Source organism: Formica exsecta, unplaced genomic scaffold (assembly GCF_003651465.1).
Source record: "Formica exsecta isolate Colony F162 unplaced genomic scaffold, ASM365146v1 scaffold314, whole genome shotgun sequence".
Lineage (NCBI taxonomy): Eukaryota > Metazoa > Arthropoda > Insecta > Hymenoptera > Formicidae > Formica > Formica exsecta.
The window spans coordinates 130972-155114 of record NW_021850397.1 but is presented as its reverse complement, the minus strand read 5'-3'; the positions used below and the strand labels follow the sequence as shown (position 1 = coordinate 155114).

The 24143-nt window shown below is 33.3% G+C and overlaps 4 protein-coding genes across 4 annotated transcripts in view; 3 read left to right on the top strand and 1 right to left on the bottom strand.

Moving 5' to 3' along the window:
* Positions 1-240: 240 nt before the first annotated feature.
* On the bottom strand, positions 241-10236 carry LOC115237955 (cilia- and flagella-associated protein 43-like). Its single transcript, XM_029811363.1, has 18 exons — positions 10117-10236; positions 9692-9801; positions 7619-7790; positions 7229-7488; positions 6829-7159; positions 6354-6690; positions 5340-5605; positions 4940-5203; positions 4445-4716; positions 4150-4363; positions 3720-4066; positions 3220-3526; positions 2689-3035; positions 2387-2568; positions 1667-2265; positions 1027-1443; positions 848-949; positions 241-782 (listed from the first exon to the last, which is right to left on the bottom strand). The coding sequence occupies exons 2-18, from the start codon at positions 9715-9717 to the stop codon at positions 459-461; spliced, it is 4767 nt and encodes a 1588-aa protein (XP_029667223.1). The 5' UTR covers positions 9718-9801; positions 10117-10236; the 3' UTR covers positions 241-458.
* LOC115237913 lies at positions 9123-19464 on the top strand. The gene is made up of 14 exons (XM_029811288.1): positions 9123-9348; positions 10088-10943; positions 11222-11515; positions 11677-11902; positions 12715-12858; positions 14003-14295; positions 15932-16240; positions 16623-16724; positions 16785-16935; positions 17141-17212; positions 17271-17414; positions 17693-18080; positions 18283-18542; positions 18712-19464. Exons 2-14 carry the CDS (start codon positions 10124-10126, stop codon positions 19121-19123), a joined length of 3615 nt encoding a protein of 1204 aa, XP_029667148.1. The 5' UTR covers positions 9123-9348; positions 10088-10123; the 3' UTR covers positions 19124-19464.
* On the top strand, positions 12735-14775 carry LOC115237958. Its single transcript, XM_029811369.1, has 3 exons — positions 12735-12874; positions 13987-14295; positions 14409-14775. The coding sequence occupies exons 1-3, from the start codon at positions 12853-12855 to the stop codon at positions 14465-14467; spliced, it is 390 nt and encodes a 129-aa protein (XP_029667229.1). The 5' UTR covers positions 12735-12852; the 3' UTR covers positions 14468-14775.
* A 384-nt stretch (positions 19465-19848) lies between the features above and the next one.
* LOC115237957 (cysteine sulfinic acid decarboxylase) overlaps positions 19849-24143 on the top strand; it is a 25368-nt gene continuing 21073 nt past the window's right edge. Inside the window, exons 1-6 of the mRNA XM_029811368.1 lie at positions 19849-20302; positions 22004-22188; positions 22610-22907; positions 23231-23419; positions 23491-23555; positions 23866-24055. Of these exons, the coding sequence (XP_029667228.1) occupies positions 20165-20302; positions 22004-22188; positions 22610-22907; positions 23231-23419; positions 23491-23555; positions 23866-24055 (1065 nt within the window). The 5' untranslated portion in view covers positions 19849-20164. The remainder of the gene's footprint in view (positions 20303-22003; positions 22189-22609; positions 22908-23230; positions 23420-23490; positions 23556-23865; positions 24056-24143) is intronic.

Below are 24143 nucleotides of genomic sequence, written 5' to 3'. Positions count from 1 at the left end.
AATGTTTAGACTTTAGGATGAGATAATGGTAGAGTAACATTACTTTCCTCATTTTCTTCTTGGAACCGGCAATTTTCCTTCATCGCACGCGCAAGATCGAGATCGGAATAATAAGTATTGGTAAGAAACGTAATCGAAATTATATCATTATCCCATTATCATGCAACTAAGCAAACATAAATCTGTAATTCAGCAAGGCGATTAATTAAAGATGCATTTAAAGTGTTTGATGCATCTCTCTTCCTCGCGCCTTCCTATATATTTATGTAATACACGTATATAAATAATACAAATTTATTATTAATAGGAGAAGAGGTACAATTTTATTATTAATAAATTATTAAACTTATATTTAATAAATTATTAAGCTAATTCCGAGAAATTTTCAACGATTATTTTGTTGCAATCAATATTTCCCGCGATCTTTTTCCTTGACGTATAAATCTTATGCGGTTTTATTATGCGGTTTTAAACTGCAAGGTCGGATACGTTCGCAATTTTAAGACTTCTAGGTGAGCGTGTAAGGCTAGCAGTTGTTCGTAATTGTTCTCCGCTTTTATGATAAGCTTAGTACGTCTTGCGATCGCGGCAAGTCTCATCTTACGAGACTCTTCGTCCTTCTTGCGACACGGATCGTTGAGCAACTTGCGAAACTCTTCAACGTCCGACGATTTAGATTTGAGCTCCTTCGACATCTTGTCGTTCTTTTTCTTCCATTTAGCCATCAACCGCTTTGTTTCCTTCAGACGCGCCTTTTCCAGTGCCAACAATTCGCGAAATCTCTGAAACACGTTTTAAATTTGTCAGGACATCTGTATATAACGGTACAATTATAATAGATATTCACGTTTTGAAATATTCGCAAATTGATTTTTATCTTTTCATAATCTTTTTCCAGATTTACACTGCAGGGATCACGGCTCAAGAATTCAAGCACGTTTCTTGTGATCTGAAATATGCAAGTATATTATGTATTCTCTTCTTATTAATATTAAATGAAATGAAATGTGACAGATCAAATACGACCTTGAACTGTTGAACATCTTTTAGCTCCTGCTGTAAATCGTCCAGTACCATCTTCGCGCGTGCATGCTGCCATTCTTGTTGCGACACGACTTTTCGCAAATGCATAGATTTGTGCATCGCCGCCAACTTGCTTCTTCCGGTTTCGATGATACATTCGTTGACACGCAAGAGCTCTTCGCGCGTCACGAGAACGGTGTTCTCGTAGTCGGATGGACAACCTTGCAGCGGGACCTCAATCTGACCCATTTTCAGGACGAGTTGGATCTCCATTTCCTCAGCAAGTTGCATCAAAGATTTCTCTATGTTTTCCAGACAGACCTTTTTGCACGCAACCACGTTGTCAGCTGATTGCATCGTTTTCTGATAAAATGACAGCGTTTGCTCCGCCTCGGCCATCTCCACCGCGCAGCATCTCACCTTTAACATCCATATCCACGCTTTTGGTAACGCTATGACTTTTTATTTTTTTAGTAGCATCAGCTCAAAATAGTCATTATAAAAGAAAAAAAAAGCGACGCATCTGTTTTATTTTTTAATGTTGTTGATATGTCTTATTTTTCAAGTATGATATATCAAAAATAACACAATTATTATAAGATTGTCATATTTTAATATAAATAAATTGCTTTTTTATCCTCACCTTCGTTTCCACCTCGACCTTCGCTCTTCTGAGCTTACACATCGTTCGCCAATGATTGATGTTAATCTGCGGCGGCAGGTTTCTGGGCATCGTATCCAACGCATCTATGCCTCTGAGGAAGTCCAGGCATTCGCGTGGTAAAATGTCCGATTTCTCGCTGGCCGCAACACATCTCACCACCTCCGTCAGATACGTGACGGACGTGGTGATGAGTCGACCTATCCTGGGTCGCTTCTTGTAATGCCTGAGCAAGTGTTCGACTATCGGCTGCTTCAAGTCCGCGAATTCGCTACGAAACTTGGTCTCCTGACGTTTCTCCGCCTTGTTGAGATTGTCGTAACGAGACTTTAATTCTGCCACGACTACCTCGAGCGAATTGCATTCCTCGGCGAGTTTGCGTGCTTCTCGCGTCGCCGGAACCAGTTCATCGTCAGTGAAACGAACGATTTTTTGCCTGCCGTCGACCTCGCTACGATGTCTCCGGATCGCTCGTATTCTCGTCAATCTCTCCTGCAGGATCGCGCATTCTATTTGCATCTTCTTCAACTCAAGATCCTTCAACTTGTCGTTGAATTCCGTGATATCTCTCTGTAAGGCTTCTGAAATGCATATATTTTATGATTTTAACGAAAAAAAGTTTATCAGTAAAAAAGGTGTCTGAGTATTTCAAGAAATTATTCTGTTGAATACGATATTATTTTGTTCACTATTCTCAAAGACCTTTTGTCTCGACGATCTCTGCCTGCAACGTCGCTTTATATTTTTTTCGTTCTTCTTTCAGCGCTTGCACTTTGAATTTGTACGAGGCGATAATTGCAATGTCTTCATCGGTATATTTCGAAGGATCCTTCGCGGTTATGCATTCAGGCACAGGTATTTCTTTTTTAACTTCGTCTTCCCATCTTGAAATGAAATATTAAATTTATAATTTCAAAATATACATATAAATTTTTTTATTAATAAAAATTCAAGATTTTATTCATATCATTTTTTACGCAATTATTTGTCGAAGATCGACTCACTTAGATTCCAATACACCGTCCATCATTTTTTCAAGGGCTTTCTCATAAAAATCACTGTTTCCGTTTTTCTCTTCATCTTCTCGATCCTCATCAACCGTCGCGATTCTAGACTCTTCTCGCCGTGACTGTTTTGCAAGTATCTCGTGATCTTTTACAGTGACTATGTAATCAGATATTTCTTCGACACTCCAAGTCGGTGTATCGATTCGTTCCAGAACGGAGTCTATTCCGAACATTGTCTTTAATTCGGAAGCGCAATATCTAAGCCTATCAATGCGCTCCTTTGTACATTTTAATTCACGTTCCTTCGCGCGTCTCATTTCCTCAAAAAGATTAATAAAATACATCTATTTGAGAGAAAGCTTTAATTTAGAAACATTTTACAATGGCTTTCGTTAACACACTTAATGAAAAACTTAAGAAAGTAATTTTGATGCCGTATTAATTTTTAATCAGAAATGTGATTGAGTATATTACTGTGCTTTTAATATAATATAGTATACATTTTAATAGATTTGTAGTAGACATCACCTTTAATTTGCGCTCTCGATTTTCGATAATAATGTCTTTTTTAAGAATAGTTTTAAGATCTCTGTCGCAAGGAAGTAACAGCTGATGCGTTGCAGCTATGCTTTCATCATCAATCCATTTATACGTTGTAATACCAGATATACATAATCTTTCATCTTCATCCACCATTGTATACCACGTTTTAGCCACCTCGTGTATTTTAATTTCGTCAGAGCTATTCGTCGATGCTTCTTTATCGGAATCAGATGCTGCGGATCCTTGTCTTGAATCGTCTTCTTCATCTACTGACTCATTATACACCTCGTAACTAAAAACAGTATTATTTTCCATATCTACGTATTAGAAATTCTTTCCGCGATATATACATTACATTCTTATATTATTATTAAATCTCAAAGAATATTAAAAAGAATGGATGAATAAATCATTGATTAATTTTAAAATATCTAGTATTTTCTTAAAGTTATTTATATTTTTAGAGAAAAAAAGATTATATATACCTATATAAAAACTCATCGGCCTCCGAAGAGAGCCTATCCCATACTTTAAACTCATTCATTCTCCGAGTCGATGCGACGAGAGGATAATTACGAATTATCGTATCACCGCCGATAGATTTAAGAGCACACGGTTTTACTTGCAATGATTCCCAGAATATTTCGCGGATATACGACGCTACCTGATCTCGTTGAGCGCATTCTTCTTCGAGTTTTCGATGCACTTTGTCTCGTTCAAGTCGTGCCTCTTCTATTTTTCGCTGCCGAGATTCGCGATTTAAATCGAAAGCTGAGATCGGCAATCGAGCATCCGGTGGTTTGCTTTCATTTATATCGAGAAGCTCGCGTATCTGTTATGTTATGTTAAAATTTCCTAAGATCGTAACTTATAATCTTAATTCTAAAGTATCAAATTTTAAGGAAATATATATACCTGATTCTTTATTTTTTCCAAATCGGCTATGATGGAAGCTCGTAGAGGTAGAGCTTCATCGCGTTCGGCTTTCAGTTTAGCGGCGATTACATTTTCCAGCCAGGTTTCTCCTGCTAAACCGTACAATTTGTTTGAACCGGAAGTAAAGTCTTCGATTGATAAATGTACACTCACAGCTCTGCTTTCTGCCAAGTTTGTTCTTGTTTCCGATAAACTGCTCGCATAATTAAAATGAATTATATGAAGTCTCATAATTTAAATATACGACTGTGAGAAACAAGTAAAAGCGAAATACCGAACGCGACTAGCAACGAGATCTCCGTTTCTACCGAGGGAAACAATCATTTCCCCAAAGCGCGAAGAAATAGCGCACTTAATACCCCCTTTGCTGCGATGGTGTGGCATGAAAACCGCAATCACTTTGCGAAGTTCCATGCTATCTCTGACTACGATCAAGCCATCATATCCATATGTTAAGACTCGAGAATCAGTCATATATATTCCAATATTCCTCATCTGATGGATCGAAAAGAGTGCTTCCGTGAGGATGATATCTTGAAAGTCGTCCTGCGAAAAAAATTTAATGAATTCTTTTTTTCAGGATCTGAATGGAAAATATAAAAAGGATTTTAAAATAACGATTATAAAGTGGTTCTCTTGTGTGAAAACTCATCATACAACATAATTTGAATATTTTTAAGATAATCTAAATTTAATTAAAGTTTAATTAAAAATAATTGGTTGCTTTTTTTATTAATAGTAAGAAACGGTGATGTAACTCGACTTATACCTGTATCTCCATTTGATGTAATTGTTTAGATAAAGAGGGTATACCCAGTATATTCAAAGGCTTATTCGTTCCGTGATAGAGCATCCTGAAAGGTCTTAATAAATCTATCGCACAAATGGCACGCGTGTAGAAATTGTTTGAGATCTCACAAGTGTACACGATTACTTTATTACCGCCGATCGATGCCATGGAAGGATTAGTCGTTGCAAGAACTAAGATTTCGAAGCGACCATTATTCCTCTTGTATATCAGAAAATCAGCAACCTGCAAAAAGAGAGAAAAATAATTAAATTTTACTCACTTACATATTGTTTATAAATATAGATTTTACATCCACATTTTTTGTGGTTTGCCATATATAATTGCTAACTTCTCTGTATAATTTATATAATTATCTTACATATCCATCAATTTCTATAAATCCAAGAACATCCACAGGCTGTTGTTCAAATCGTTTGCCAATAATAAATAATTTGCCAGTTTGAGAACTGCCAATTCCTAAAAATTTGCCACAGTGCGAGAATTTTATTCTATCCAAAACATCACCGTAAAGATGAAAGCAGTTAAAGATTTTAGGTAATGATGTGATATCGATAAAAATGCAATTGCCAGCAACACTACATGCCACAAGCATTGATAAAGTAGGATGTGAATCTGCACGAACAACTGGAATTAATATGTAATTCTAATTAACAATATGTTAATTGTCGCGTAAAAATATAAGAAAATTATTTTGTCAAAAAATTATTCTCTCTATATATATACATATACAGGGTGCGGCATTTATAGTGACGCGGGCATATTTTTCGGAAACGAAGTGAGATATCAAAAAATGTTTCAGACAAAAGTTGCATGGTTTCGAGGGGGCCACATGATAAAAATATGGATTTGACCACATAAAAGTATTACTGTAAGATTATCGAAAACTAAATATTTTACGAGATATTTTATTTTTTATATCAAAATATGTCAGATTAAAATATAAAATAACTCAAAAAGTACTTAATGAAAAAATACTTTATTATAGTGTTTTGGAAAGCTCTCGAGGTAAGCTATAAGAATATGTAATAAAAAATGGGGACTTCCGTTTAAGAAAACATCGACCACATTGACCTCTCCTTGAAAAGACCACTTAAGGTCAAATCCATATTTTTATCATGTGGCCCCCTCGAAACCATGCAACTTTTGTCTGAAACATTTTTTGATATCTCACTTCGTTTCCGAAAAATATGTCCGCGTCACTATAAATGCCGCACCCTATATATATAAATTAAATCGAACGATTCAGATATTTAAGACAGTAAATCGAATAAGTTATATTTATATTATCTTAAAAAAAGAGATAACAAATCTGATATAAAGAATAATTATTCTCTCAAATGTTTTATATAAAAGACTATATTTGATATTTTACCTTCACCATGATGTTTCAGAGATAATCTCGCTGTCAATTTTCCGGTTGATACCTCAAAAATGCAAAGACGATCTAACCGATCTATCGCTGCGACGTGATCTGCGCGTTGAGATATAGAAAACAGTGCTTTGTATTCTATCTCATCCGTATAAATAATTTCGATGTGAGGAACGTTGTCGTACTGCGTACTGATCTCAAAAATCTCTCCGCTATTGGAGTGAAATAAAATCCCATCTTCGAAATAATATTGCCTTCCTACTCGAATAGAATGGAAAGTCGAAATCGACCATACGAATTGCCATGACACGTTCCAATCCGCCAATGATTTCTTATAAAACTAAAACGTAAATATAATAATATAATATAATGTTATAATAATTATAAATCCGATAATAATTAGACTTTTATAAAAAAAACAGCATTATTGTTAATTTTATTTATATTAAATAAAAATTTATCGAATCAATATACGCACTGTAATTTCACTATCAGTATTCACAACTATTACGCCAGTCCTATAAGTGATAACAATCGGTCTATTCTTCGATGGTTCGAGCGTTTTCGATTTTACCACCGAGTACAGTTTGTTAGCATCTATCGCTATAAGCCATACGTTGCCGAACTCGTCCGAGGCAAATAGGTTTCCTTCCGGCGTCCAGGATGAGGATACAATTTTATGTTCCGGAACTGGCACATCCACGTGATGTATACTCACGATTTTCGAGCACGTGCGTATTTGACAGATTGAGAGCGTGCCGTCGACGATTCCAAGTTGCGATATCAAATGTGGAGGATTCGGCGAACAGCTGAAAAAATTATCAATTTCAATTTTGGAAAAATAAAAATGTTATAAAGCATATATATCATTTTTATACCAAATTTCTTGAACAAGATCGTGAATCTTCATGTTAAGCATAGCGACGTGCTTGCCGGTCTTCCAGAGCCACACAATCAGTCGAAAATCAGGGAAATTAGTGAGGCTTATGAGATATTCTGTACCAGCAAAAGAACAGGATGAATAACCATTGATTTTGTCGGGTAGCACGCATCTGGAAATTCTTCGTAGCGTTGGGTATATAAATATCGATATCTTGGGATTAGATTTTCTTTCGACTACGGAAAACATGGAAACTGTCTGCAAGATTTAAAATATATAATGTCATCGAAAAATAAATAACAAAAATATATGACAGTAATACATTTGCTACTTTTTTCAGACGTTCAATAATCCGAATGAATAAACATATTATAAATAATTGCATTACCGGATGTCCAGCCAAACACGATGCGCCATCGCCCCTTTCCTTGCTGTCGAAACGCTCGATTCGCCTTTCTCTCGTATTCAGATCCAAAAAACTCACGTAAATACCGGAAGCCGTTGCAATGGTTTCCTTTCCAACGAAAACAAAGTCATGAGATTTTCCGAACTTCACCCACCTGCAATAATAATGGTGAATAAAAAATTGTTGTAGTTAACTTCCGTGCTACATTTAAAGACAGAACGCACTTTGTTTCGGTTACCGAAAGATTCATTTCCTTTAATTTGTTAGTGTATCTAGGACATTCTCGTTGTTTGTGCACTATCTCAGTTATAATTTCACTTTTGTATGGTAAGTAAATCTTGCCTGCGGGTAACCAGTGTTTGGTTGCTCAGAGACCCAGATAGGCTAGTGTATCGATCGGGATGGCCGTATAGACTATATTTAACAATCTTTTCCAATGCATTTGTAAAGATTCACGTATTTTATTTTTATAGGAATTAATTTTATAATTTATTAAATTATATAAATCGTTTGTTCATTGACGACAATTAAATATAAATTAATTTTTTTGCTAATAAATATTTATCTAAAAAATGCTTATAAAATTATATGAATAATTGATTTTTCTTTGTTTGATTCTAAAAAAATTGATAGGATGATTATTTTAAGGGAACGCTATAATATAGCAGAATATTTGTTCATTTTCGTACGTGTTTTGGTTGTCGAAGAACGCAGACGGACATATACGATCGTCAAGACTTTCATCGGGTAAAACATTTGCATGCGTCCGGAAGATAATAGAATCATTAAAAGAATGCCACACTAATGCCATTTAAAAGTATGCCACCGGATCAAAGTATTGTAGAAGACTTGAAAAATAGTGACACCGTTATAGACTGCATCGTCCAGTACATAATAATAGATCCCACGCTTTTAAACTTCCTACTATCATTTCCGCGCTTTTTTAATAATTTTATAAAATTAATATGAGAAATGCAAATATCACGCTTTTGATGAATAAAAACGTTAAAACATGATTTAATTTTATTCTTTCTAATACAATTACTGCAAAAAAGGGATCAGATATTCTTCTATTTACTTAGTTATTAATAGTAGTATTAGAAATCTATTATTGTTTTAAATTAATATATAAATATATAATGATATTATTATTAATAGTTATTAGTAGCCTTTATTAGTTAATTTGTTATTAATAGTTAGTTAAAATAAATATAATAATAATAAGAAAAATGACTTATTATTTATAATTCATTTGCAATATAAGATTGCAACACCAAAACATTTTTTTTTTATCTGAAAGATAATGGTAAAAAATTTTGGCAGACGACAGCGATCGATCGATGGTTGTGGTGGAAGTGTCAAAGGGGCACGATGGAATAGTAACCTAATAACGTGAACCTCGTGCCCCTTCCGAATGCGAACGGCATATATAGAGGAAGCAAAGGCGACGATTTTTTATTCACAAACGTTGATCGACGTGAGTGTCTGCCAAGAGGATGACGAGAGCTTCGTGAGCTTGCCACTCGGTCAGAACGTTTTGTAGTGAATAGATTTTTGTGTTTAGTGCAGAGGTGAATGAGATTTGCGAATGAGCAAATTTATAAGGAAAAAATTTATAAAATTAAATTCCTGAAGAACAAATAAGCAGCTAAAAATCACCGTCATTCTTAAAAGTGGAAAAGTGGATCTTTCTTTAAGTGGAATTAGTCAACGTATGTATATTCGATAAATTCACATCATCCTGTTTAGCTTTGTCACTAAGTGCTTATCTCATTAAAAATAATTTTATTATTATTATCTTTGTATAATTAAAAATTTTTTAAAATGACTATTATATATTTAAAAATTTTATATATTGTAAGTAAAAATATAATGATTAAATAATAATTGATTTAATTAATAGTGAGAGATATAGTAATAATGATAAAACATCGAGTTATACTGCAAGAATATTCGCTGTAGAGCTGCAAATTGCAACTGTTTTATCATTCTGTATTCGTAAATTAGGGTCATTGTTGAAATGACCGCTGAAAAGGGGCGAAGACCGCTACTCACTTAGTATGCGCCGCAATTGCTTGCATTTCGTATTCAAGAGGGATCTTTTGCACTCATCTAGAAGGCATCTCGTGTCGTGCTTGTTTGTACTACTTGTCCATCCTTTTTTTCTAATTAAAACAACATTAATTTCACAAAAGATTATTTTAGAAATTTCTAATTCGCCGCCTTATCTAAAGATATATAGATTTATAAAGAATCCATATTTATATATTTTTCAATAATTACTCTAATAATAGTTATTCTTAATCACTGATTAATTATTTATAATTCTACAAAATGTGTGATTGGACAGTGTTATCAGATGTTTTATTTTACACAGCATTATTTGTAAAATACCAATAAAAATCTGTTTTGCGATTTTCAGAAATCGCTTATAATATTTTCTTCTTGCAGATATTCATTCTTTTTCAACAATTACTTACGCTCAAAATGATATCTCATTATCAAACACGAAAGCATCAATTCGGCTGGATTCCAGGAGTTTTTCTGCTCTCTCTCGTTTTGGTCTCATCTCACGAAATTGTGCCTCCGAATCATCAGGGTACACCAGATGCATCAACCTTGAAAATAGAGGCCAGAGAATCCGAGGCATCGATAATTCTAGGAAAGGATCTTGTTCTCGGCCCACCTTTGTCGACTAGAGCATCGATCATCGCTAATTTCAGCAACTCCGACGACATTGCGTCGACAAAAGTTAATTCCCTCGTAGATTCCACGATCGTTAATCGGATATCTTTTGGAGAAAATCCCAAAAGTGTTCTCCGGAAACCCTCCGTGTCGAAGAATGAGACTTCTCGAGGATCTTATATCGTCGACAGCCTTTATCGAGCCAACAAAGGCTCGAAGACTGCGTGGAAAAGAGACAGCTATCTCGAAGCACTAAGACACTCGCGTAACAGCGACGATCCGCGAGAAGGAATCGTGCAGATCGACTTAAAGACGAATACGAACAGAAGGGAATATGTGCAGGGGCCCGTTTACAGGCCGGAAACGGAGTACGGTTCGCCCGAATCGCCGTACGCATCCAAGAATCCGCGAATCACATACGGGGGACCTAGCGATTCTTATCCCCAATCTTTCAAACAGTCAATGGGCTACAACGATAATTACAATACTCCGCAGAATTCTTACGGTCCACCGCAGAATCCGTACGGACCGTCGCAAGATGGTTCTTCGTTTTATCCGCAGACTCCTTCGTACAGACCTCCCGGGAATTCTTATTTACCACCGCAACAAGATGAGATCAAAGGTAGTGTCATACAGTCGATCTATTGCTAAAATTTTGATAAAATTTATAAATATATTATTAAAAAGATTTAATTATTTTTTCTCTTTTTGTTTTCTCTCTTTTTTATTTATAATTATCATTATTATTAATTTACGAATTATAATAAATGCAAGTTATGCAAGCGTATTATTTGTTTAATGCAAAATCATTTTTCGTAGCAAAATTTTTTTTTCAGTTTAAATGTTACATTTTTTAGCTCTTCTTAATCACTTGACTAATTATTTCCTGTTTTGTTTTAGGATATGGTCCTTCTATACATACTTCTATTCCAACTCCAGTCTATGGTGCACCTTATGCACTACCGGAAGTATCTTACATTTCCCTTCTGCCGAGTTTCAATCTAGGATTGCCATTCGCCCTCAAATTAAACGCATTCACCATTGCAAAAATCATATTAAAATTAGTGATCTTCAAGATGATTGTGAAATTTATCGCGGTAATTTGCTTGTTACTCTTCATACCGAAACTGGAGATAATCAAGAAAAAGATCTCTAATAAAGGTGACGACGATGAAGAACGTAGTTTATCATCGCGTAAGTTGTTAGATTAATTTACAGAGTATCTCTGAATCTTGGATTGAATTTCAGTGCTTACCTGAATTGTAATAAATTAATTTTCGATCTAAAACATTGATTCAGGTTTATCATCTCTTTAATTTCTCTATTATTGTCTAATGGTATTTTATATTTTTCAGCTTATACGAGTTTGGAAACACTAAACAGTCTCGAAGGCGTGGTAAAAAATTCTGTCGAGAAGTACGAGGCGCAAAACAGTGCTCGTTCAAATTCGACGGAGAAATGCACGACACTTACGTGTCGCATCACCGAAGCGCTTACGTTCCACGAATCTTGGTATGACTACTTGAATTTATTCAACAGCTTCGTGGAGGAAGAGAGGCAGCTAACAGAACAGAAAGAGCAGTGAGAAGTTTACATTATCATCGAATTTCATTGTGTGTCGCGTCATCTTTCTATTCATAATTATTTATTTAATATATTTATTTATCTACATTTTATAAAAAAAAGATATTTTTTTTCTCGATATTTCTCCTGAATACTCAATTCATAATCCTAATTTTTGATCATGATTAAAACAGTTTAAAATGTCATATCTTTTAACCATGATCAAAGAATCCTTTGCAAAATGCTGCAAACAGAACATTACTGGATCAATCTTGTAATTGACGGCATCCGAGACGTTTAGAGAAGATTACAGGAATGATCTTTTTCTTCAGACATGACACCGAGATTATTTGGTGTCATTACGTACTAATTGTAAATAGTGAAGTGCACAAGTGCGCTGGAAAAAAAAAAGATTTTATCTGAACAAGTTACTTTTAATCTCCTTTTTTTTAAATAATCAAATATATGGATATATTAACATAAGCACGTGATGTTCAATATTCTTCTTATTTATCAGACAGTAAATTACTTTCGTTCAGAAATATAAAACATATTTTTTAAATGAAAATAGAATAAAAGTTGAATATCAATTTGTAAAAGCAATTAGGTTAAATTACACACCTAGATTTATATAATTTAATCTAAATTTAGAGTATATTTATATATTTATATTTGCAATATTCCTTGTATTGTTTAATTGATTAGCTGCAATCTATAGTTTCTTTAATGTATTGAGTATATTATATTTGGAAGTAAAGTGCCATATACAGCATGATTAACTCGACTATCATGATCCAAGCATAATGCATCCTACTCTCAATTCCTCTCAGGTGGGGATGGGGATTTAACTCGGTTTATAAACGTAGCATGGTGACACGATATGCCAGTCCTCTCTTGATTGCCATTCGCCGTGTCAGGAAATCGTCACCGAGAAATTTCAACCGAGACATCACTGATCAGTCGAAACGATGGAGGTAGCAATTATAGTTGGTACGAAAACTGCATCGAGTTAATTTAAGATTTTGTAGCAAAAACATCGCGATAATCTCCGTAATTAATTAATTATTAATCAAATTCAAATGCGTGATGTACACAATTGTTTAAATTATTAAAGACGTTCGGACAAATATTTGAAAATCTCATTAAATTGTTGATAATTTAGTTTAATAATTTATTTTTTGTGTATATTTAAAAATATTATAAGTAAGATTTGATGATACAAATATTCTTTTATATCTACAATTCTCTCATTAGTTGATTTTATAAGTTTGATTAAAAGTTTTGATCGTTTTTCCATGATTTTTATTAAAGTCTGTTTTGTTAGAAACAATTTTAAATCTCAAATGTATTAATTAAAAAGAGGGCATTATTAAAATTTATGATAAATTCTTGGTGTTATTGCCATATATGTACGCGCACCTTTCGCCTCACACACATTGATCTAAAATCCAGTTTTACTTGACCTCGATCGCGATATTACATCATTAAAATCGTTTAATTAAAAGCGATAAAAAGGGCAATTTTTGGGTTTTTTTTTCCGATTGATTATTTATTAAAACTGTTATTAACGCAAAAATTATTTGAGATTTTGAAAGAAATCTCTAACTGCAAAAGATCAAGGAAAATATCTTTAAACATGCGTGGGCGTAAGTGTCCTTGAGCGAAGAAACGTCGTAATCGCGTCGCAAGGAGCGAGTTCATCTTGATTTAAAATACCTTGATTTCAATAAAGGCGCAATCATCCAATAGAGATGCGTATTAAGGCCACGCAGCATCCCAACGAGATGCTAAGCCACTATCAATTGATTTACGTAATACCGTTCTCCACAACTCGTCAACGGGGAAAATTTTCGAAAATTGCATCGATCATTCAAGTAACATATTAATGACAAGATTAATCTCTTGTGACTATTAAAGTATGTTATCAACAGCTTTATTGAGAGAAACTTTAGAATAATTTCGTTAATTGCAATTGCCATTTTAACAAAAATCTATTCTATTATGTTATAAAAAACATTCATTAGAAATTTGTAAAAAATTTGATAAAGATATTTTTATGAATTAATTTAAATTTCCTATCCTCTTTCTTTAATCTTTTCTAGCATTTGCGTTCCTTAGCATGTTCACGTTCTGCGAGGACACGTATGCTCTTCCCGATGACGCAAAAGCAACCACCATAAAGGAGATAAAGGAACCTAAGGACATAAAGGAAGCGGCGACCGCTTCGAAGGATGTAAAGGATGCTATTAAGGCTGCCAAGGATGCGAAGAAGAGTAAGAAGGAGTGCGCCCGAGAATGCGGGGACGATTACGATCCTATTTGCGTTCACGATCCTGCCGATTCCAACTTTAAACCAAGGACTTTCAGCTCGCAATGCATTTTGGATGTTCACAACTGCGAGATGGGAACGAGTAAGTATATATTCGAAAAAAATAATATTTTATTAATTTTCTATATAAAATTTTATATATTAAATAATAAAAATTATAATCATACACACGTTCACTATCCCTCAACATCGCAGAATGGGCTGTGAAGAGCAAAGGAGCATGTCCTGGATCCGGCGGAGTAAAACTGTCTTAAACAATCGCTCGATTTCAGGGGATCATCGAGAAACCGCAAAGTAGACCGTCAAATTAATCGTTATATCTTGTTTTCGCGAATTTATTTAGTTTAATTGTAAGCAAAATATCATAATATATTGTAACCCGATGCGACTCTTTCCACAATTATAGACTAGACATAATTACTAAAAGAAGAAAATACTAGATATATAATTACGCGAGAAAATCTCTCTGACAATAAAATTGGTCACCAAATTATATGCTATATACAATTACATAATGTAAAAGTCACAGTGCGTCTATCTAATAAATATTAATAATGAGCAACTATTGATTTTGTTTCTCATAATCACTTCCTTTTCTGCGACTTTGACACACTCGTGTTGATTCTGGTATGTGATTTCTAATTTATGTAAATCGATACACTGAGTATTGAATTTTAAATATATGTACATTTGAATCGGCTTTCTAATGACGACTATGATCTGTTCTAACGCAAATACAAAGTTAGTTAAATGTATTCTTAATTCTGGAGTAATTTTTATTTTTGACACCTGTTTTATTTTCTGTTTTTATTACACGCAACTTATGCAGTTATGTAAGCGTAATCGATTATATATTGTATGTATCTTTATTTCAAGATTTTTGATTTTTCACCATTTTTATTTTATGCTATATATTTTGTTGAAAAAAAATATTTTTTGAGACGATTTGCCTTTAAGATTCTTCTTTGCATCATAAATAATAATTAAAAATTTTGTTTAAGATATTAAATGCAGGGGTTTCTTGCCATTATTAATTTCCATATTGATTATTTTAATACTATAAGAAAAAGGAAATGTGTGACTAAGTATGATGTAATCTTTATCTTATTTCTTTCTTCAACATATATGTATCAATATTGATTATTTTAATACTATAAGAAAAAGGAAATGTGTGACTAAGTATGATGTAATCTTTATCTTATTTCTTTCTACAACATATATGTATCAATATTGTATTATATAATATATTTCCGTCGCTTTTTCGCAGCTGCATTGTATGATGTCGACACATTCCAGACAAGTTGTTATTACCGATTGATAAACAAATGTAACAACTTTGTAATTCATCTTCTAGAGGGCTAAACAGAGATAAAGAGATATTATTAATTTAAATTACAGATGAGAAAATGGCCAAATTTGAATTTATTCAATATATCTTTCATATATATTTTATTATACGTCTTGTTTCATGGTTGTTATTATTTCTGTTAATTTAATTAATTATACTAAAATTTAAAAGTATCGCAACATAAGAAATCAATTAATTATATGTAATTTACTCTAATGTTAAAATATATTACATCTATATATAGAATGATTTTATGCCAATTAATTATTTTTTAGAAAAAGATTCGGTAAAGATAATTTTCTCATAAATTTCATAAATGTCAGAAGCATTATGTTGCTAAGCACATATGAACGGCGCATGTGCATTAAAGAGCGTAATTTGTACGGGCGGGGCTATTGTCCGTCAATCTTCGTTGTAACGAGTTTACCTTTCAAATCAATGCACAAGATAATGAGGATGCGACCGCGAGCGATGAAGAATGACGGCCGGCCGCGCGTCCTCAGTCCGGTGCACTTTGTCCCACCTACAATGTGTCATCATCTGGTCCGGGTGACGCGTGACATGACCGACTTATCTTCAAAACTTTACTGCGTAATTGTTCTCTTCTCGTTATGCGAGACGAGAACGTACCCTCTAGTCTCGTACACCTGCACGACCGCAAGCACGCGGACACTAACAGGTAATCAATCGCACGAATCAAATAGTTATCGGCGACTGGATCTAATAGTAGAAATCGATACCAAAAAAATGCGAGAAGTAATTTGAATCGAAGTCTTATAAAGTTAATAATTATATGCTATACCGTTGAATATTACATAGATTGAGATCGCAAAATATTATTTGTATATAGATTTACGCGTTATCTATGAAGAACACGCTTTCAAAAGTTCTAAAGCTGAAAAAACGAGATTTTTGTAAAAAAAAGGCTAAATTAAATGCATAAAATTTTCAAAATTGTAATTCTTTTTTTTATATCATTTTTTCTGTATCGTCTCACTTGTCGATACGATTTAAAATACGCGACTTTGAATCTTGAAATAAAACATCCCATATAAGCGCAGATACGGAACATTCATCGACGTCAGAATCGGTGTCAATCTTCGAAGAGATGGAGAACCGATTGTCGAGCCTCGAGCGGAGACTGCGAGCGGTCGAGCAGCCGGGTAAGAGTCTCGCGATTCGCATACTCGATGAATAAAAAAACACACCCAATGCTCTTGCAGTTTGGCAGATCAGCCTGAGGGAAGAGGATTGGGAGATTTGCGCCGAGGGACCGTGCAAATGCGTACCGGAGATGAAATTGGTGTCCTGTTGGAGATACGATCTGCTGGACCTACCTCCGATGCAACTGGTTCCCGCCGATGTATTGAAACTGTAAGCGTCTCTTACAACAATCTAAAAAGCCTTGAATAACTTTTTTCTTAAATGAAAAAAATGCATATTTTAAACTTTATTTTCCATTGTTTATTGCAATTTTTTATAACAGATATTTCTGACTTTTCTCATAGAGTATTACTATTGCAGTCTCAATATAAATGCTTTGAGAGTGGAAATCACTTGTTTGACATGCCTTTTACAGGGATCTCGGGAATAACCGGCTTAATGCTCTACATAGAGACACATTTAGAAACATGACGCGACTGCACCATTTGTAAGTGATGTAAGTAATGACCGCGTAATGAGACTTCTAACGAGATGACGAATTATAGAGATCTGAGCAGCAACCTTATCGAGCATTTAGCATCGAATTTGTTCCTGCCGCTGCACGGTGTTGCAAATGTCAGGCTTAGTAACAATCTGTTGAAGGAGATGCAACGAAATCAATTCTTCGGGTTAAGGAATCTTCGAATACTGTATGTCAGACATTCAACGACAGAAAAAATAATTTTTATATGTCAAAAATCTATATATGTAAAAAATTTATAATTGTAAAAACTTGTAACGTAAAATTACGACAAGATTTCTAAATTAAATTTCAGTTAGCAATTGAGAGAGAAATCAATCATAAAATAATGAAAAATAGATATCACTTTATAATTTAATTAAACGTTTAGAATATTAGATATATTCTGTAAATATGTACATTAAAATTTAAATTATATTTAATAATATCTTATTTTATTTTACTTAGCGATCTGTCATCGAACAAACTCCGTTCTTTACCGGAAGATCTTTTCCTGAGCAACAGACTTTTGGCTTTATTGGATCTTTCGTCGAATCGTATCTCGTCGTTATCTCCTGGTACGTTTCGTGGTCTTGGGAATCTCGAGGAATTGTTGCTCGGTAAAAACCGGTTAACCGGATTACCCGTTCCAATTTTCCGAGATACGATTAATCTCAGACGTCTCGCACTCGAGGAAAATCGTTTGAAAGAACTGCCTAACGGTATATTAAAAGATTTAACTTCTCTCAAAGAGTTAGATATGAGAGATAATCGATTGACAGAAATATCTAAGGGATTGTTGTCGGCCCTCGTACAGCTAGAACTTCTGGAAATATCGAGCAATAGAATATCTCATGTAAATATCATAAATTCATTTACATTTCTTATTTTTAAAATCATAACACTAATATATACATCATAAATTTATAAGTTTAAAGTTATAAAAATATTTTCTTATAAGAAAAAAATTTATATCTTATAATATTATGAAGATTAATATTGATTAATGTTTTTAAAAGGTTATCTTTCTCTTTAAGTAGTTTTGTTCTTTGTGATAGATTGATACAAGAGCCTTTCTCAGCATGACAGCGCTTCGAGAACTTCGACTAGGACATAATCATATAAAATATTTGTCACCTGGATTATTCAACAACTCTGTATCTTTGGAACGTCTTATCCTCTATGGAAATCGTATAGAAATCTTAATAAGAGGCGTCTTTCGCGGATTATCTAATGTCACCTCTCTTTTCTTGCAATCTAATCGATTAAGATTAGTGCAATCAGGAGTTTTCGAGGATACGCCGAGATTGCAGAAATTGTGAGTCGATACTTGACTTTTTTTGATAAATATACAATTTTCAATTTAATATTGAAAAATATTAATTTTTTCTTCTTCAATGCTTAATTTTTACAAAGAAATATTTAAATTAATAAAAGAGAGATATATTTTTTTTTTAATTCTATAATACCATATCGTGTTTCTTTAGGCAATTGGAGTCAAATGACTTCTCTTTTTTGCCAGCTGGCAGTTTGGATGCAATACCGATGATTCAACAGATACGTCTAGGTCGAAATCCTTGGCATTGCGACTGCCGTGCCTCTTATATCGCCTCTTGGTTACGCAGGAGATTCGCCAGCTTCGCGAATCTGACCAACCCGTTACAGATACAACAAGCTTTGATCTTGACAGGCAATTGGAGTATCTGGGAATTTGGAGCTGGTGCAACTTGTAGAGGCCCTGGTATTCTAGGTGATCAGTCGCTGCTGCGTCTGACCTTTCACGAACTCTGTGAGGGTCAATGGGCTTCCATGAAGGGTATCGTACCTCGGTTACCTCTCGACGCTATGATGCCATCCGTTACGTCGCGTGAGATCAGAAAAGACACAATTTTAACATGATCTTGGTAGAATTTTGGTATAATCTGATTTAATACTATATTTCTGGATTATTATTTTTATTTTACGGTAGTGCAATAATCTTAAAATGAAATGTAAGCAAATATAAAAACACATTTCTAAACTTTTGTACAATCGACATTACATTTATAGTTTTATATATTAAATTAATACGTAAAGATAATTTAAAAGTAATTATTATACATATATTTATTATAATATTGATAATATATATTATAATATATTGTCGCAGATATAAAAAACGTAAAATTCAAATACACGAGTTTGTGTCTATGAAGCATAGAATACCACGTGATATTATTAATTAAATATTTAATAATGATTGAACAATGATTATAACAAGCCTCCTTCTTATAATGAAACTTGCATCATTTCTAGTTATATTTTTTGTTCCTATAAGGAATGCAACATGAGCAAAATACATTCGTGTTAATAACTTCACTGTGTGATAACGCAACTTATAATATTTGTAATTATAAAATATAAATTATAAATTATATTATAAAATGACAATATAAGTCAAATAAAAATTCGATTATAAAAAAATACTTTATATTAAAAGTGCGTTATTGCAAACTATTCTCAAAATTACGTCCTTGCGTTTTTCATCTATTTTAGAATAAATAAAACTCTTTAGTAATTTATTTCAACAGTCATCAAATTATGCAATAAATTTATATATAAATCTAAAATATTACTCTAAAAATTTAGAACGCTGATATAGGTTCATGCATTTCCGCTATATTTTTATGCGATTCGAGGACAGGCAAAATGCATGCGTTGGCATGAGCGTGACGGATGTATATGGAGATAAATGTAATTGGCACGTGTGAATGGAATTTCTGCAGCGATGGAACGATGAGTTGCGGAGATTCACGATCATACGATGTGTTTTCAATGATCGCGACAGAGAGCAATCCCCTCATAGGAAAGAAATGGAAGGGGACTAACAAACAAAACCGATGGATTTGTTGACTGGTTAGTCAGTGGGCTCGCTCGCTTCGTTTCACTGTACACTTTACGATGGCTGAGAGTGAGTCAAGCACCAGCAATGTCGTCACGATGTTGGAGGATCTTCTGAGGATTCTCAAAGAAGAACATGTTTTCGATCGATCCGACGATCAACGTGTCGTACAATTTGTGCATCCCGAAGTGTTACAGGTGAATATTAGTTTGATTTCTCACGTTAAAACGTTATTCGTGCGTATCCGCTGTTCAATCTTTTTTACGCTGTGAGGGATATATTTTACATCTTAATATTATACCTATTAATGCGTTTGTATTCGTATTTTTGTTGTCATTGTCACCATTTTATACACTATAAAAATATCCGTCTTATGTCATATTTTTGTTATCTTTGTGGTTTAATTAACAATAAATCCAATAAACAATTAATAAAGTTTAATATTATATAACTTTAAATAAGGTAAAATACAAAGGAGATCATCTATGTATATAGTTCTCAATCTACTCGCGCGCGATTAAGGAGGCAAGTGCATTTAAAAAATTATTAATTATTTCAATTTTAAACAATGTATAGAGATCGCGAATTTTTTGATTGCTAGAATTTTTGCTTTAGACACAGAATATATTTGTTTCATTTGTCTCATTGCTAATTCAAATATCATTTTGTTTGAACACTTTTTTCATCCAATCTTGAAAACAGAATAGATATTGTAATAAAATCTATGCTTTTTTAATTAATCGCTTAACAATTCTTGTTAAGCATAAACATTATATATAATATAAACGATAGAATCGTTAAACGATTAATTAAAAAAACAAATTTTATTACAAATTTTATTATCTATTTTATTTTGTGCTTATTGTATATATCTAACGTAAATATCTGCAATGCAACCTACATAGATAGCGATAGATTAGCGTAAAAAGATATTCTATAATGCACGATAGATTATTTGCTTGTAAAATGTTTATTAACATGATACGATTATTAGAACATAAAAATATTCCCGATGTAATTGTGAGGTCAACGATTATAATATTAATATCGTTGTTATCACCATGTGCAGCGTTGGCCAGACGAATCATCTCTTTCTTCGAAGAATTTTTATATGCACGACAACGTATCGTTCTTCTAAGGCTGATATTATATTTGTCGTATGACGAATTTGTCAGGTATAGCGATTGGCTATCAAACAAAAAATTTCTAGAGTCTTTATCAAAATTCTAAGAATTCTTTTTCTAATAGCCAACTGATACATTCAACAAATATTTTGTCGTATGAATATAATATCAGCCTAAGTTGATTCATTAATAGATAATTTGTAAGAACAAAAAATATTTCTCTCCAAATTAATGAATTTACAAATTCGATAAATTTGATTATTTTGACTGATGTAATTGAATATAAAAATTATTTCGGATAATAAATTGTCGTATTATTTCTAGCGGATGCTTAAAAGAATATCGGATTATAAAGATTCTGTAGTGATAAAATACTAATTTTGACGATAGAATAATCATCGTTCCTTTCTAATCAAATTGTGTTATTTTTGTATAGGATAAGATACCATTTTCTTTGGATAAAAATCCAGTGGAAGAAATATTTTGTCGTATGAATATAATATCAGCCTAAGTTGATTCATTAATAGATAATTTGTAAGAACGAAAAATATTTCTCTCCAAATTAATGAATTTACAAATTCGATAAATTTGATTATTTTGACTGATGTAATTGAATTGATAAAAATTATTTCGGATAATAAATTGTCGTATTATTTCTAGCGGATGCTTAAAAGAATATCGGATTATAAAGATTCTGTAGTGATAAAATACTAATTTTGACGATAGAGAATAATCATCGTTCCTTTTTAATCAAATTGTGTTATTTTTGTATAGGATAAGATACCATTTTCTTTGGATAAAAATCCAGTGGAAGAGAAGGAACTCGAAACGTTGATACGTCAGATTATACGGTACTCCGTGAAAACGAGCAATCCGCATTTTCATAATCAACTCTACGGTGGCGTTGACGAATACGGGCTAGTTGGCTCCTGGTTAACGGAGGTCTTGAACACTAGCCAGTAAGTATCAAGCTGTATTAATAAATACTTAATGCTGAGCAATAATGAACAATATTTTTTCCACACACGTTCGCAAAATATAACATCATCTGGTACTTTCGAGACAACGTGATAAATAATCAAAGCTATTACATAACTATTGTCATATCGCTAATCTGCTAACATTGCATCTCAGACGACGCATGACTTATCGCACAACCGCAAATAACACATATTAAATCCTTATCATCGCTAAAAAAGTTTGATTTCATTTAAAAAATAAAAATGAAATATTAGATTAGGCTCTCTTTCGTACTAAATGCTTTTAACAAGTTACAAAAATAATGCTGCCTAAAAATAAAGTACAAAATAAATAATAACAAAATAAATAATAACTAAATAAATAATAACTACAATTATATAATAAATATATTCTTGCTAGGTACACATTTGAAGTCGCGCCCGTATTTACTTTAATAGAGCACGAGGTGATAAAGAAATCGTTACAGCTGGTGGGCTATCCATCGATGCCGCTTGCCGATGGTATAATGTGTCCAGGTGGTAGTATAGCAAACATGTACGCGATGATGATGGCCAGACATATGAGATTTCCGGAAGCCAAAAGATCGGGCATCTGTTGCTTCGGGAAATCTCTAATCTGTTTGACCAGCGAAGACGGTCATTACTCGATCTCGAAAGCTGCCAATTGGCTAGGTATAGGCATCGATAATGTTTGTAAGGTACGAATATCATTCAATCTCTGAATATTATACCAATATGCAACTATATATTTTTTATTAAGTATCATCACATTCTGTTTTTTTAAGAAAGAGAAAAGAAATTAGAAAATTACATTATCTTTTGTAAATGTATATCGAACAACGTCCAGAAATATTTTTCGCAAACTAAGAATATTACATTAATTTTGCTTATCAAATATAAAAAATTATTTATTTTTAACATTAAAAATAAAAAATATAATTGAATGAAGTTTAGATTAGATTCTGTAACTACGCTGATTGTACAAGAATATATTCTTGGAGAGTAAATTTTTTTATCGCAGGTAAAGACAGACGAGTATGGTCGCATGAAAGTGGATGACCTAAAGGAAGTTATAAAAAAGATGAAGAATGACGGACACTTACCGTTTTTCATAAACGCCACTGCCGGTACTACTGTTCTCGGAGCTATTGATCCATTGCTGGAAATCGCCGAGATCTGTCGCAGCGAGAACATCTGGTTACACGTAGACGTTCGTATAAATTGTATGAGAGTTGTTAGCTCGAGAAGCGACGTAATCTAAATTAGAGATCTCTTGTGCAGGCTTGTCTCGGTGGCAGTTTGCTGCTTTCGGAGCAATATCGAAGTCGACTACGCGGCATCGAATTGTTTGTAATTGTTTTTTTACCAACGCTATCGAGGAAGAAAAGCGATGAGTGTTCAAAATTGACGTAGCGATTATTTGCAATCGAAATCATCACTAGTCGTTACGTAAATCAATATTATCCGCATAATTTATTCGAATTGAAAGAACTTTGCTCTCAAGAAAATGTTAAGCAATATTTGTTATCAACTAAACAAGTGGAAAAAGACACAGACTTTCCTTCCTCGTGCGTTAAAAATACCAACTTGAAATAATTAATCAGCACGTAACAGTTTTCTTTGATTAAGTATTGTTCTATGACGCTACTCGTTTAGATCGAACTCGGTTGCCTGGAATCCACACAAGATGCTTGGAGCGCCGCTACAATGTTCCCTGTTTCTGGTCAAAGGTGAAAAAACATTGCACAAAGCGAATTGTTATAAGGCGTACTATCTCTTCCAACAGGATAAATTTTACGACATCAGCTGGGATACAGGTGATAAAAGCGTGCAATGCGGCAGAAAGGTAATTACAAGTTATTATCTTTTCGACATATTGTAATATTTAATCTCATTAAAAGTTAAAGATTTTATTCATACATATGCATATATAT

What these genes read in the sequence shown, in the direction of transcription:
- LOC115237913 (XM_029811288.1), top strand. Translation starts at nt 10,124, where the DNA reads ATGATATCTCATTATCAAACACGAAAGCATCAATTCGGCTGGATTCCA. An exon ending in CAACTGCGAGATGGGAACGA is followed by an intron (nt 14,296 to 15,931) that starts GTAAGTATATAT and finishes TGTGCATTAAAG; the next exon opens with AGCGTAATTTGTACGGGCGG. An exon ending in CGAGCAATAGAATATCTCAT is followed by an intron (nt 18,081 to 18,282) that starts GTAAATATCATA and finishes TCTTTGTGATAG; the next exon opens with ATTGATACAAGAGCCTTTCT.
- LOC115237955 (XM_029811363.1), bottom strand. Translation starts at nt 9,717, where the DNA reads ATGCAAGCAATTGCGGCGCATACTAA. An exon ending in GATCTTGTTCAAGAAATTTG is followed by an intron (nt 7,160 to 7,228) that starts GTATAAAAATGA and finishes TAATTTTTTCAG; the next exon opens with CTGTTCGCCGAATCCTCCAC. An exon ending in GCCGATGAGTTTTTATATAG is followed by an intron (nt 3,527 to 3,719) that starts GTATATATAATC and finishes TACTGTTTTTAG; the next exon opens with TTACGAGGTGTATAATGAGT.
- LOC115237958 (XM_029811369.1), top strand. Translation starts at nt 12,853, where the DNA reads ATGGAGGTAGCAATTATAGTTG. An exon ending in GGAGGTAGCAATTATAGTTG is followed by an intron (nt 12,875 to 13,986) that starts GTACGAAAACTG and finishes AATCTTTTCTAG; the next exon opens with CATTTGCGTTCCTTAGCATG. An exon ending in CAACTGCGAGATGGGAACGA is followed by an intron (nt 14,296 to 14,408) that starts GTAAGTATATAT and finishes TCAACATCGCAG; the next exon opens with AATGGGCTGTGAAGAGCAAA.